This window comes from Lagopus leucura, unplaced genomic scaffold (genome assembly GCF_019238085.1).
Source record: "Lagopus leucura isolate 7727_CA_CO unplaced genomic scaffold, USGS_WTPT01 Super-Scaffold_73, whole genome shotgun sequence".
Classification (NCBI taxonomy): domain Eukaryota; kingdom Metazoa; phylum Chordata; class Aves; order Galliformes; family Phasianidae; genus Lagopus; species Lagopus leucura.
This window is the reverse complement of record NW_024962252.1, coordinates 66274834-66290513: the sequence shown is the minus strand read 5'-3', so window position 1 is coordinate 66290513 and position 15680 is coordinate 66274834. Positions and strand designations below refer to the sequence as shown.

The 15680-nt window shown below is 38.8% G+C and overlaps 1 protein-coding gene across 4 annotated transcripts in view; it reads right to left on the bottom strand.

The window, feature by feature from the left end:
- RYR2 (ryanodine receptor 2) overlaps positions 1–10397 on the bottom strand; it is a 337274-nt gene extending 326877 nt beyond the window's left edge. For all 4 annotated transcript variants that reach the window (XM_042888514.1, XM_042888524.1, XM_042888521.1 and 1 more), the window contains exon 1: positions 10225–10397. In XM_042888514.1, coding sequence (XP_042744448.1) covers positions 10225–10272 — 48 coding nt within the window. In that variant the 5' untranslated portion in view covers positions 10273–10397. The remainder of the gene's footprint in view (positions 1–10224) is intronic.
- Between the last annotated feature and the right edge of the window lie 5283 nt (positions 10398–15680).

The window sequence follows — 15680 nt, the reverse complement described above, 5'->3', positions numbered from 1 at the left end:
GCTACTACTTTGCTCACAAGCCTTTCAGAAGGATTGTACTACATAATTCAAAGACTAAAAGAAATTAGATAGACCATACCAATAGGTACACACCAATAAATACAACTCTTTTCCTTTTTATCCTTAATATTCCAGCACTACGCTTAGATGTGGGTTAGCACTGCTTCACAGACATTTTTTTGCCATTAAAATCACATTTCTGGAATGTTCATCAACATATTTGAATCAAAAAAAAAATTAATAAAATGTTATTGGCACACTTTGATCTTTACTTTTCCTAATCTCCACTTCATTCTTAGGGAGAATTTCCCTGTGTTAGACATTGTGAAATTTTGTTTCTACTTTTCTGTTGAAAAAGGGAACGTATATTCTATCTCACTGTTGTTCCCAAGACAACTGCAGAAACATTACTTTTCATGCACTAGAGTTGTAAAATGTACACTAAAAACATGTGGAAACAGTTAAAAAGAGAGGAAGGAAGTCAAGTAAATTATATGTATTTTCAATCTAACCCTCAGCATTAGAACTCCACTGTATTCTCATGACTGTTGCAGGGCTCAAAGTTTCTTATCCATCTTTGTAGGTATTTAGTTGGCCATTACTGCCAATGGAACCAAGCTGTTTATTGAAGACTGCATTGGGATGAAGACCACGTGTCCATATGGAGAGGCTTAGCATTTGGCTCACGCTCAACATGTCTCTGCTACTACTTACAGGAAGATTCCACTTTACAACTAAAAAATAAGCATACCATAAGTGGTTTTTCACTATTTATTAGTACAGCTACATTCTTCTTGTATAGTGAGGATCACGTTATCAGTAAATTAACTAAAGCAGTTAAATAAGACCAAAGCAGATCCAGCATCCATCATCTAGGCTTGCTTTGCAAACTCTTCAAATTCTTCTCACTTCTCCATCTAAATTTCTACATAAGAACTTGCACTTGCTACCACAAGAATGAAGGAGTTCATACAGACCACTGTGTAATATATTCGCTAAAGAAGGATACTTTCCTCTTCCCTCTTCTTCCTTTTATAAATCCAAAGAACACATCCCACACAAGACCCAGGCTCTTTTTTCTGGATACGTGTGGTTTGGAAGGAAGAAATGGGGCTGTAGGAGACAGACTTTCCAGTTCAATTCTACTAATACTACTTCATTTTCTAACAATCCTCAGGAAAACTCACAGGACAATGCAAATTTTTGTTGCTTCCTTCCATCATTCCTGTAGAGGAAGGACGTAAGTAGAAATAGCCTTCAAACTCAGTACATTCAACAATTAGAGCAGGATTCTAGAGAAGTTCTCACAGAAGTATATTTCAAAGGTAGATAGAATGCACTGGTGTTGAGTATGTAGTAATAATACTTCTAGCTTCTAAAATCCATCAGATTTTACCTCCCTTGGTCGAGTAAAAAAAAAAAAAAAAAAAAAAAAGAAACAAGCTGGTAATGAAAGAATGTTGTCCTACAGTTGAATTATTCTGAAGTCTTGTAGGAAGGCACCTCACAAAAATATAACAACCTTGTAATTCATTCTCTGTGGTCCTACTGTGTTCAAATGCGTACTAAAATATAGTCTTGCATCCATCAATCCACATTGTACGGAATGGCATCTCAACAACTTTTGCCACAGTCTCCTTGATGACTATTTTATTAGTAGGTAGGTAGGTAATCTGCTATATATGAGGAGTTTAATTAGTCTGACAAGTAACACCATCTTTATTAAGAGAAGGAAAAGAAAAGAAAGCAAGGCTTTGTATGTAAATACACAGCAGGTTAACAAAATTCAGGCTTATTAAAAAGTAATCACTACAGCTATGCTGCTGTACAAGCAGGTGAGAGATTCTACTAGTTTTTGTTAGAAATCTAAAGTGACCTTTTCTGGGTTGTTGTTGCAGGCAGTGGTTAACGTTGAGTTGTACTATTTGTTACAATGACAACAAAGAAATAAATCTTTTTATTCTAAACAAGAAAAAGCACAGAAAAGACAATAGGACTAAAAGTCTGCCTTGCTTTTGCTCTCCAGTCATTTCACTAGTTTAAGGTTGGTTGGTCCTCTTGTTCTTCAAGAATATCATTATCTACTCCTTTCTGCTTCACTCTTCAGGAGGGTCTGTTGTAACAAGATAAGGGGAAATGGCTTCAAAATAAAAAAAGGGAGATAATGACTGGATATGAGGAAGAAGGATTTTACAATAAGGGTGAGGATGCACTTTAACTAGTTGCCCAGTGAGGTAGTGGATGCCCCATCATTGGAGACATTCAAGGTCAGGCTGCATGGGGCTCTGCGCTACGTGATCTAACTGTAGGTGTCCCTGTTAATTGCAGGAGAGTCGAGATTATATGACTTTTAAGAGTCCCTTTCAATTAAAAGAAATTCTGTGATACATGGGAATAATACTATTACTTAAAGAATGCATGATATAAATACAAATCCATACAAGCAAAGGAAAATATAGTCCAAATGAAACAGAGAGCTACATAACATTATAACAGACCTAAGTAAAATACTTTATCTGTGGTATGCTGGAATTGTCCCAGACAATGCCAAGACCATCATTGTAACAAGTGACTAAATGCTGAAAACATGGTTGGAGAAAGGAGTTGTACAGAGATGGGCAGCCTTGCTCTGATGAAAACCCCCTTGTACAGGTGGAGTTGTTAACTGCAGACTTGTTGACAACACACTTGTTAACAACAATCTAACTGGCATAAAAGCACCTCTTGGAGAAGCTTGGGAGTGACTTCAAGACTTCGGAACTTCTGGATGAACACTCTCACAGACCAAGAATCCCTCTATTGGCTGCACCAAAGCTGGAAACCAGAACGTTGATCTCTTTGTCTGTCTATTTCTCTATCCACTCCCTCTCCCCTTTTCTTTTTTGCTTATAAAGTTGTCAAGTAATGCAAGGCTTATTTTAATTGCCCATACAATCACATAACTTAGCCACACAGCTTAAATAGATACAATTGTACGAGTGCCAGTAATTTTAAGATAAGTGCAGTACAAAGATTCTCATGAAAACTGGCGATTGTGTTTGGACCTTGAGTGTCATTTCACCTTAATCTAACCAAATGGATTTGTGAATCTGGCCACCCCTCCCTTCCTTCATCGCAGGACACGATGCACATGCCATTAGAATCATTGAATACATTACTTCGGAAGGGAGCTTAGAGATTAACTGGCTCCAACCCCACTGCCATGGGCAGCACTGCCACACACCAGCTGAGGCTGCCTAGGGCCCCAACCAACCCAGCCTTGAGCAACTCCAGGAATGGGGCACCCACAGCTTCTCCAGACGACCTGCACTAGTGCCTCACCACCTTCTGAGTAAATAATTTTCTCCTAACATCTAACCTATATCTACTTTGTTTTAGCCTAAAACCATTCCCCTTTGTCATGTTACAATCAGGCTACATAAAAAGTTGCTCCCCATCTTTTCCATAAGCTACCTTTAAGTGCTGGAAAGTTGTAGTGAGTCTCCCTACAGCCTCCTCTTCTGCAGGAAGAAGCAGCCCAGCTGTCTCAGCTTATCTTTGTAATAAAGATGCTTCAGATGTCCAACCGTCTCTGTGGCCCTCCTCTGGACACACTCAACAGTCAGAGTGCCTGGATAATCCACTACAGTAATTATGGCTTTCATTCACCTACACTCAATGCTCCAACACAAAAATCAAACAAGTAGTTCAATCGAACCAGAGCTCAGCTTCTAAAAGTTTCAGAATATTCCAATAATAACTGCCACTTAAGAGATAAAGTATTCCTTGTGAGGAAGGTTCTGTCATTCAGAAATGAAGCCTAGAATTCTATTAAACAGGAAATCATCATTCATTCACCCCTACTGATAATATGTCACAACAATTTATTCTTTTAAGGAACTGTCCCCTTGCAGTCAATAGCAAAATTCTTGTTGATTATATATAAAAGAACAAGCCCCTCACTAATGCAAAATACAAACAGAACTGCTGTAATTTTATTCTCTTTACTATCATGAAAGACAGTCATCTGCAAATATTCACAGAGCTTTATTTCCCAGATGTGCTGAACTAAAATATTTGTCAGATAAACTACAAAGAAAGTCTCCTAACAATGTCATAGCTAGGAGCAATTCCAACCAAAGACTGAATTTTTTCCAGAGTTTCATAATTTTCAGAAGCAAATCTGCATTTACATTGTAACAACTAACACATGCACACACACACTTCTAGCCAGTCTCCCTGCAGTCCAGGTCTGGAGATGAAAATCTGGCTTTATTGAAGTCAACAGTTCTGTCTTCAGCAGGATCTGAGCTGTGAGACCTGGAACACTTCATTAACCCATGTCAACTGTGAGATCCATCACAAATCAACAAAAAGTAACATTTTTCTTTAGTTTATGCTAAAAAAAAAAAAAAAAAAAAAAAAAAAAAGTAGTGCTATAAGAATATTTTGTTCGTTTGGCCAATTCTTTTTTTTTTAAGCAAATCAACATATAACAAACATACAGCAGCAAACATACATATGTACTACTAAGCAGAGCACTCTGTAAGACTTCTTTACAGCATTTCCAAGTAATGATTTGCTAATAACTGGAAAGACAACTCATTTTGGACACAGATTAACAAAAAAAATGCTTAGACAATACAGAAAGAACAATGCTGACCTCCTTAATCTTAATCACAGTTCAAATCACATCACGCTAAGAAAGATTTAAGAAAAATTAAAAAAAAAAAAAAACTTCTTTCATTAACCCATTTAAATCGTGCCATCAAATAACACAGAACAGATTTATGTCACTGAGATCATAATTAGAAAGTACAGGAAAACTCAGTCCCTACGTGTACACTGTTTTTAACTTCTCTTTTGATATCTATATACAGACAAGTTTAATTTTATATCTTCCATTTATTAAATTGGAAGAAAACGTTTGTGTAGAGTTTAGAGAAAACCAACACATTTGTTTTAACACAAAGCATCCCTAAGTTTAAAGAAAAGCAGTAGGAAAAGATCCCTGATTTTCAATTTAATTTATGTACTTTGTAGATGCAGCCTTCTTTCCTACATATTTCTTCACATTTCTTAATTAGAACCATCCTGTGCACTTCCCATACAAACATGCAGTAGAGAAACCACCTTTAAGAAAAAATGGCTATAGCACTAAAATAAAGAAGTCAAAGGCAGATGAAGATATTGAGATGCATTAAATCTACAGTCAGAAGTTAACCAGTGTTCATACTGGAATTTTGTCTTTACAGCCTTTCCACAGCTTAAGTTCCTGGAATACCTTTTCCCTCAGACCTTCAAAACTCTAAGGAGCAGCATTTATCAGTGCATCCCCAGACACTGAAAATAAGAGAAGCTCTCTGTGCATCAAAATACATGAGTCAATCAATTCACAAGACCAGCACAAAACTTCTCTCTCTGGTGGGCCAACTGCTCACCACAGAGCTCCTTTAACCTCTTTTGCACATATCTGGTACAGGTGATCTCCAGATGCAGAACACTGGACAAGACAGTTTGCAGATAGAACAACTGATTTTATCCAGTAATATTATCCTAATGGCAGTATAAAATGCTTGCCTAGCATTTTTGGCATTAGAATATTTGGATGTAAAACATTTGCACAATTCCCAAGTAAAAAAATGGAGTAGCTAAAACACATTCACTACTGTCTGTCCAGCTCAATTCCAAAATAGAAATTGAGATCATATTCAGTATCTGTACTGCAGTGCAGTGTCTCAGAGAGGAAGGTACAGATGCTGCAATTGCAGGCAAGCCATTCTTCACATGAGCTGTTAAACCGTGGTCTCTTATGCCAGTCCCTGGTGAATCATTGCAAGTCACGTACTAATAGTTACAGCGATGGTTTATTAATATAAACAAAAGGTAGCTGACGTGTTTCTTAGTGTTACCTCCTTCTAATATTGTTCCTAACATCCAAAGTTGTTTTCAGCATTCTCCTTAGTCTATTCTGTCAGCTGCATTTGTATATTCGATGGCTGCAGCCATCAGAACCTAATATATGATGATAAAATTCTTTAAAAGATGAGCAGTGTATGAAAAGCACTAAAGAAAGAAGAGAAAAAAAAAAAAAAAAGGATGAAAAGTCATTTCTGATGCACAGAACAACAATTCTTATTTATTATTTTACAATAACTTTAACATCATCTTTGCCCAGGATCCTCCTTTGTTCTGTAGTTCCACAATATCTTCATTCATGATGGGCAAAGCATATGATTTCTTAATCAGATTTGGAGTTACATTCTTTGTTTAAATGCTGTGTATAACAAAGGACATTTACAACAGATTCTGGAGTCAAGGAACTCCTGTTCTTCAAATGCAATCACATTTAAATCACATTATTCAATTCTGAGCGAAGAAAAATTCTCTGCCATGAACTCTATTCTTTTATTATCTGAAGTACTACATCCCAGCACTAAGTTAATAAAATCTTTTCCACATCAAACCTAAGTAACATTTAACTTAATTTAAAAGTACACTTCCAGTGTTGAAAAGTACCTTTACACTTCCCTCTGACAGTCACACTCAAAACAATTAAGTCTATGTGGAAGATAAGGCAGTACAAAATACACTCACAGGAGCAAGAGAAACTATTAAACAAAAGAGAATTGAGGGGAAAAAACTAAAAAAGCAGCAGCAAAGAGCACAAAGGAGAACATCAGTATTCCAGTAGTAACTGTGCAGAAGATTGTAACCCTAACAGCCTCACTTCAACGTGCCTTGATGACATCTCCTACCATAAACACCAAGAGCACTTGTCTTTAATGGAAGAAATTCCACAGTTCCAGAAAACCATACGTACTGCCATCAGGAACATCAGAAGCTCTAATAGCTACATTACAACATTTCACATCACTCCTAGGTACAGAACAGCTTCCAGAACTCAGAACACCTTTAACCGATACACAAGATACTCCCAGCAGTGTTTTGTAGAAACAGTGCACCTGGTTTAATTCCATCCTTGGCTTTATAGCTTTATATTCCCCCTTCAAAGGCCTTCCTTTATGGGGGTTCTGCACTAAAAAAAAAAAAAAAAAAAAAAAAAAGCCACACATTCCTTGCACGTACACATCATGACATTATGGAAGGAGCCTTTGCACACTGGCAAAAGCACATCATGTTTGTTTTTTTTTTTCATGGAACTCTGAATTATTTAACTCTAGGCAAGTGAAGAAAAAAAAACAAGCAAGTCACTTCCCTGTTAATTATGAATTGTTTACATTCTTGAACACTAAACAATTAAAACTTATTGTGGACATATCTTTCTACTTTTTAATATGAAAAAAAGATTTAAAATCCTGCATGGGAAAGAAGCCATCCCTCAGATTAATACAAGCAAAGACATGCTATTTGCTCCTCTTTACTCCCCTTACACAGCACGTATGCCTTCAGTGGGGGACGACACAGTAACATATGACCAAGCCTTATAGGGGATATATATATAACACAAAGCTACCTCCACACAATATTCAGCAAATGAAAGAGACTACTGTCAGTGGAGAAGCATGTCATTCACATGACTATACAAGACTTCATTAAGGAGAGCTGAATTCCAATCTATCTAAAGTTGTCTCAACCAGTGTAAGGACTGATATTTCCAGAAGTCCAGAGCATTAACAAGTTACATTCACTTTCCAGAAGTGACATATCAAACCTCAATTTGTTCTGAAGAGAAACATAAAGCACCCTAGCAGCAAATTTGTAGGAGGAAATGCATGATGTCACCTCATTAAAAAAAAAAAAAAAAAAAAAAAAAAAAAAAAGATAAGAGAACCAAAAGAAGAGGAATCATTAGGCAAAGCAGGAATGCATGAAAACCTAAGTTTTATATACATATATATAATATAAATATATATAGATATATATTATATATATACACGTATACACACACACAAATATGCATCAACACATAGATGGCAAATACAAATTCAGTTTAATAGCTAGCTACAATGAAAGGAATCTTTTTATTGAAGGAAATCTCACATTTCTCTTGAAATATTACAAATGACAAATTCTACTTAAATCCCAGAGAAAATTAAAGATATTACAAATTTTGAAGTGTCAGAAAGAGAACCCACATTTTCATAGAGTTTATCCTGACGTATCAAAAGAAGAAAATTCAAAGAACACTGTTTATATGCAGCAGGTCTACAGAAGTCATGATTAAGGTATTCATCGCACAGAAAGCTTTTTTGCTGGTATATGATGTTCTTCGATATTTTCTATTTTAACTACCAATCCATTCATGAATTCGTTTATCCCCAATTACTTTTTTGAAAATAAACAACTAAAAGGAGAAACTGAGGCAACTCACAAGTAACATTTGACTTGCAGTGCTTTCTATCAACATCGTTCAGAAAGCCAAAGGTATCCAACAGCTCTAGGGAGTACTAAACCAAACTTTAAGGGCAGAAGAACTGAAACACTGAGATTACATCTTAAAGCAATTGACTTTTCCAAGCCACGATCATGACTTCCACAAAGCACAAGGAAAAGAGAAGTTAAAATTATTACTTGCATGTAACTACAGATTGGAGGTTCAAAAACATCACATGAAAAGGCTATTTCTCAGGTCTTCCATTATTTCACTACATGAATTCCCCCATGCCTCAGTTTATCACATTCAAGGTCACTTTCCATCAGTACAACATTCTACAGATTTTTTAAGCATGGTCTAAGGCTGCGTTGGCCAGAAGTCTATTAAGCCTGATGCACATTATCAGGAGTGCTGTTTTACGTAACGTGCTGCTGCTGTCAGGTGCAATAGTTCAGCACTACTCTATATGTGCATGGCAGCATTATCATGTCCACAGCATCGCTTTCCCTATTAAGTATTCAGATAACAGCGTTTCATGAGCTAAGCCTAACAAACAGAACTGCAGTAAGCCTCTCTGTGACGGCACAAGTATTTCAAAAGCATTTTCCAGGAAGAGGACGAACAGTAAAAAAGTACACATTGATTTGACACATTTTCTTTCAACAAAGTATCTTCTGGTTTGTCTTCAGGTGTTACACAACACTACAATAGGAATCGAATAATGTCAAGAAGAAAGAAAGTTGACAGTTTTCATGCTAGTGTTGCATAACAGCCTTGTCCCTCCCTGTACAACCACAGTTTCCAAGAACTCAAAACAAATAATAATAATAATAATAATAAATGTTATTATAACAGGATGCATGCCTATTACTTTCCAGCTTCTGGTTAAAAAAAAAAAAAAAAAAAAAAAAAAAAAAAAAAAAAGCACAAGAAGATTGAAATCTAAGCTCCATAATGCTGCAAATGGCATGTGAAGTGCTTTGCACAGGCTGTGCAATTTGCTTCTCCATCCTTTTTAAATGTATTTTGTTGCTACGCATTAGTCATTAACATTTTTTACATTGGATTGCACTTAAAAAAAAGAAAGAAAGGAAGAAAGAAAGAATATAAGCTTTACCACACCATTTCAGCATCTCTTTCTCTACCTAATGGGTATCTCAGCAATTTTTCCTAGAACTGTGACCAGGTTTGTATGCTGCACCGTTCAAACATACCCATCTCCAAAACTTACTAGGATTGCAGCTACAGAGAGCACTCAGGAGATGGCCCAGAAGGCAAACAAAGAATTGCATGAAGTAAAATAATCCAGATAAGCAAGAAGCGCAGCGCTCCAGACAAATTAACTGAACTCAGGAGAAGAAATGCTCCAGCGCCTTTACATGCTTTGGGCTGAGGATGCTCACACCAAGAAAGAAGAGCTGTGTTAGTCCGTGCACAGCGAGGAGAACGCCTGCAAGTTAGTGGGCACCTCGAGAGGCGATTTGTTCTATTCCGTTGTTGCAGAAGGAGCGCGGTCTCAGCCCCCTAAGCCGGGAGCGCAGCCTGCTGAGTATCCGCAGTACGCGAGCACGGCGGCGGGCAGGAGCCGAGCTCAGATACTCGCGGAGGCGGCGGGGGCTCCCAGCACGCGCCTCCCCCTCCCGCGTGCCCCCGCACCGCCGCCTCCGCACCGTCACCCTCTCCTCCCAGCTCCATTAAGCGAAGCCAGCGGTTACTCGCACCCCCACGCCCGCGGACCGGGGGCACGGGCTACTCAGCGGAAAGCAAAGCCCCGGCGGGGCTCCCCCCGTTGCTCCCTTGCCTCCTCGCCCGTGCACGCGGCTTCCCCCCCTTGAGCTCTCTTCAGAGCATCGCCCCCAGCCGCCCTCCCCCCGCGAGACCCTGCCCCAAACCGGCGCGGCACTTACAGTTCTCAAGAACTGGATCTCGTCCTCGCCCTCGCCCCCCTCGGCCATGGCTCCCTCTCTCACTCTCTCTCTCTCCTTCTCCCGGACGCTGCTCACTGCCGCACAGCTCTGCGGCTGGGAGCGAAAGAGCTGCGGATGCCCGCGCTCCTGCCGCAGGTGGACGGCTCTGCCCGCCGCGCCGCCAGTGCCTGCTACGGGCGGAGGAGGATGCGATTAACCGCGGGAAGGGGGGCGGAGCTCCCGGCCCCCCCGCTGCTGCAGGTGATCCGCAGCCCGCTCCCTCCGCGCGCCGAGCCCGCCGCACAGCGCCCCTTGCCGGCTGCTCCGCGGAGCTACGCGTGCACGGCGCGTGCGAGTGTGGTAAACGAAGGGTCAATGACGGGTTGTAAAATTGTCGTTAGTCGAAGGGCGGCTATAGCGCGTGCCAAGGGTGCAGCAGAGGGTCACCAGTGTAAATGCGTGCTTAGCTCTAGTGAGCGTTTGTGAGGTCCACACTTTATTCCTGTTGGTGTGGAAACCAGGCCTCCAACAGAGAGAGGAGTTTGACAGCCTGCAAGAACTGCAAGACTTCCAGCATCGGTAGCACTCAGGAGTAAACACACAGCAGAGAAGCTTTGCTCATGTGGTGCAATAGTCATGAGGTGAGGACAAGGGAGAAGCTTAGAAAATAGTAAAACGAACATCTTATCATTGACAGCGATGTGTTCGAAGGGTGCGTGCCTGCAGAAGGCTTTTGAAAAACTGTAACCAGCAAATATAATGAAATCACAATAATTTTGTTAAACAGAAGGCATGGTGGTAACTAAGAGGTTCCTTAGAAGCCATATTCGCTGTCTTTAACTTCATGCTCTCTTAATGCATTCTGAAAAAGGAATACTAAAATTTCTGCCCAAATCTTGGCAGCTGTGGATAAACAGTTCTTCTGACAGACTGGAAACTGCAAATGCAGCCATGATCCACAAGGCCTGTAGAACTGAATCAAAGGTTCTACAGATGAACTCCAGGGTTGATAGCTTAATCAGTTCCTTTATAATTTTCTGTTTTCATTGATTTCAAGAGATTTTTACCTCTCAAACTTGTTCCTGATAGAAAATATTTTTTCTAAGTATGATAAAATAGTCAAGAAAATACATTTCATATCATCACAATACTCAGACCTCTTCAATATCCCTTCCTCCAAGTAATAAAGGTTGCAAAATGTTTCTCGAAAAAAACTCCTGCTAAGAGAAAAGTCTTGAGTCTGAATCTTGAAACCATGAGTCTGAGCCATGTTTCAAGAAGGTGCATCAAAGAAATAACACTTCTATTTGCACTTTATCCCACTTACAGAATAAGTGAGTTTCAGACAACAATTTGCAAATGTTTTTTGTTTGTTTTTTTCATATGAAAGTAAAGGTCAGTTCACATCATTTTACAGGATCCAGTTCTTGTTTCAGTCGTAGAGCAAGGAGGATACTTTCCATATCGGTCTGAAGGTGAGTGGTGGATGAGATGCCTGCTTGACTTGCTGCATGTAAAGCAAGGGCATATTAAAGAAAGAAAAAAAAAAAAAGAAAGAAAAGAAAAAACTATAAATAGTTCACTGTGACATCATTGACTGAAACAGTTTGTACAGTTTTCAGTACAACATTATGACATAACGAAATTTGTTCCGGGAACTGGTGATACCTGGTTGCCTACAGATTTTTGAGATGCAAACTCCAGCTGAAAATTCTTGTGCTGTCAAATTTGTTGGACCTTCCCAGTTAGTTGAAGGATATTATGTGTTAACAGAGACGCCACATGTGACTACATAATTTGCATAAGAAACAAAGCAAAAAGTAATGAAGATAAAAGATCAGTCTAATGGCTTTCTGAACGGGGTGAAAAAGATGAAATATAGTTGGAAGGAGATCTCATTACGTTATTCATCAGGAACTATTATTTGTATGTGCACATACAATACACACATACTTTTTAATGCATATATGTACATATTGCTTATTAAATATAGAGTATGCATAAAATACAAAATTGGTGCATGCACAAAAAGGCCAAAACTAGATTCTTTAGCCATGGACTTTCTCTATATTACCTTAACCACAGCAGTCAGCTACAACATATGTGTCTCGTTCCACTCAAAACAAGAAGCCTTACTCTACCCATGTGGAAAGATGAGAAGTGTTCTTAAAACATTCTGGTGATTGGATTGAAGTGTTTTAAAGGGAATGCACTTTAGCTAGTGTGAGGTTGTAATCAGTAGCTATGTTTAATTCTGTAAGACTCTAATCAGTAGCTATGTTGAATCAATTGCATTAAATAATTAAAATCAACTTATTCTTTTTTTAATATCTATCATATTGGGAGTTTATGTATAGTTCACAAAATTGTTGCTTAAACTAACTGCTAGGAAGAATAAAATAACAGATACAGAATCTAGAATGGTTTGTGTTGGAAGGGACCTTTAAGATACAGTACCAACCCCCCTGCTATAGGAAGGAACACCTCCCTCTAGACCAGATGATATCTCCTGTACCTGATATTTACAAGTGGAGTTTGGTGGAAATACATTTTTGGAGTAGATGTGAAAGTAAAGGGCTGTTGGCTACAGGACTGCTAGTCCCAAATTTCAAGATGCCAATCATCCCTATGGCAGATAACTTTGTGTTCCCAACTCTCACTTGCTCAATTTTAATCTACATTACATTACATTATACTCACTGTTTTTCACAAGTCTGAAGATTTTTATTAGCACCTACTCACGGCTGAGCTTTCCACAGAAAAATGCTCACAGAAAAAAGACAGCTTCCACTCCTACCAAAATAATTCTGCTAGTTTGAAGACAAAGCCTCTGAAGATAAGAAAGAGGGAGAAAATGTACCAGGAAAATTGCCATTTCTTGCAATTCTAATATATGTTTAGTTGGCTAACCAGTTCTCCTATAACACACATGCAGTACTTTTTCCTGCACTTTTTTCCTCCAATGTAGAAGTAGCCTTTCCAATTTTCAGTACATAATTTCCCCTACATTATGTGTGTCATGCTGCTCTTCATGTAGTCTTCATTTGTTGTTTTGTTTTTGCCATGTTTCTTTTACAGTTCTATTCAAATCTGCCCATCACAGTACACGTTTGTAATTGTCATGTTTTGTAATTGTCACATCATTTACATTGTTCATTTTGCTTTTGTTCAGCAAGAGTTTCTTGTTCCTACAGTCTTAGTTTATTGAGGAAGCAATACCGTGACAACATATAGTGTCCCTGTACCAATCTTTACTGAAAATGGGTTCCTTAGAGTGATGCAGCACCAGTGCAACAGTGTATCTGAGATACTATAAAAGGGTATGAACGTAAATGAACATGCATTGACACTCTTATGCACATTTTAGCACTTTAATTTCATAATTTTTATTCATCTGAATTAGGAAACTTAATACAGTGCTAGGAAAAGATGCAGAAATATGTTGTGTCTATCCAAAATAGTTATCTATGTAAAATATATGACGTCTGCTGTCCATTATAAAAGTAATGTAAATAGTGAGCATTCAGTAACATCAGCTGGGAATTCCCCTGGTTTTCCACCTGTTTTAGAGTATACTACCATGCTAACTTTGTCTTCCTAGAAGCGCAGAATAAGACAACACCAGTAGGAATGACATGGGGCAAGTACTGTCCTCCCTCCCCGTGTTGTTTGTTACAGCATGTCAGACTATGAAGTCACCATTAGTCAGATATCAGTCTTATCTGAAAGCACATTATTCCATGTGGTGTAAAACTAAAATGATTTCATCACTTTCTATCTCATGAATACCACTGAAGTGAATGAAATAGAAGCAGTGTAAAATCAATGCCAATTGAGATCCCAGCTGTGATAAGAAAACTTGAACAAAATGAGTAAACTTGATTGTGCATTGAATTTAAAATGCCCATTGCAAATTAACCGAGGTTAAGGAAGCATAATTATAACTAAGAGCACATATTTATATGCCTATCACAATCTCCCGAGAGTTTAAAAATATGATGCATTTTTTCTTAGTAGTGCTCATCCTGGATCTATAAAATACAATATAAACTACACGTCTGTTGTTAAGTTTATGTCCTGTCCTCAGTATATATCACTTGTACAAACAAATGTTCATGTAAGAATATAATGACAGTGAAGTTCTCATAAAAGAGGAAAAGCTTCGGTTTTAAGCCAATACAAAAGCAAGCCCAAAATTAAACTCCTGTTTAATTATAGGAAAGTCCTTCCAAAAAGTTGCATTTTTTATTTGGACATGAATAGCCATTTTCTGAGACATTCTCTGTTACTTTTTCTTCTGTTGTCAGCTGAACATCGTGAGCTCATTCTGAACTGCCATATGGATGGAACATGGCAGTGGCCAAGCCTAAAAATTTACACTTCTCCCCCTAAACTATGAAATTACCACTATCTGAAGCAACCATCTTGGCAAGGCTCAAAGCTTTTAGTCTCTTTTTTCATTACAGTGCATGAAATTAGTAACATGAAGGAGGAGCTATGAATCTTCTTTTTCGGGTCTCGGAGAATTATAGTTTGCTTGGCTTTTCATGCTCTTGTCTCCTTAGAGTCTTTATTACTTTTTCAAGCTTCTGATGTACTTTCCGATCAATGCACTGGAAGCTGTTGGCAGGAATAAAATAAGATTTTTTTTTTTAGTTTCTTCCTTTGGTTTGTTTGGAGGCATTCCATCAGAAGAGGGGTGGTCAGCAGGAACAGGGAGGTGATTGTCCCCCTCTACTCTGCTCTTGTGAGGCCCCATTTACAGTACTGTGTCCAGGTCTGGAGTCCCCAGTACAAGAAAGACAGAGAGCTGTTGGAGAGGGTCCAGAGTAGAGCCACAAAGATGATCAGGGGACTGGGGCACCTCCTTATGAAGACAGGCTGAGGGAGCTGGGCTTGTTCAGTCTGGAGAAAAGAAGGCTGCGGGGTGACCTCACTGCAGCCTTTCAATACCTAAAGGAGCCTACAATCAGGAGGGGAATCAACTCTTTGAAAGCATAGATTACAGCAGAACAATGGGAAATGGTTTTAAGTTGAGGGAGGGGGGATTTAGGTTGGATGTCAGGGGGAAATTCTTTACAGAGAGAGTGGTGAGGTGTTGGAACAGGCTGCCCAGAGAGGTTGTGGATGGAGGTGTTGAAGGCCAGACTGAATAGGGTCCTGGGCAGCCTGGTCTAGTATTAAATGGGGAGGTTGGTGGCCCTGCATGTGGTAGGGGGATTGAAGATTCATTATCCTTGAGGTCCCTTCCAACCCTGACCATTCTGTAATTCTGTGATATTATGTTTACGATAGTATACATTAAAAGTGCACACCAAATACCATCATTAAAACAATTTTTCCTCATGGCTTGGGTCTTCTAATAGGTTCTTTAACTATGCAACAGTACTGTATGGTTGTGCTTATATAGAAGAACATACCCAATTCTCAAGTTTTTACTGACTAATTGAGATGTA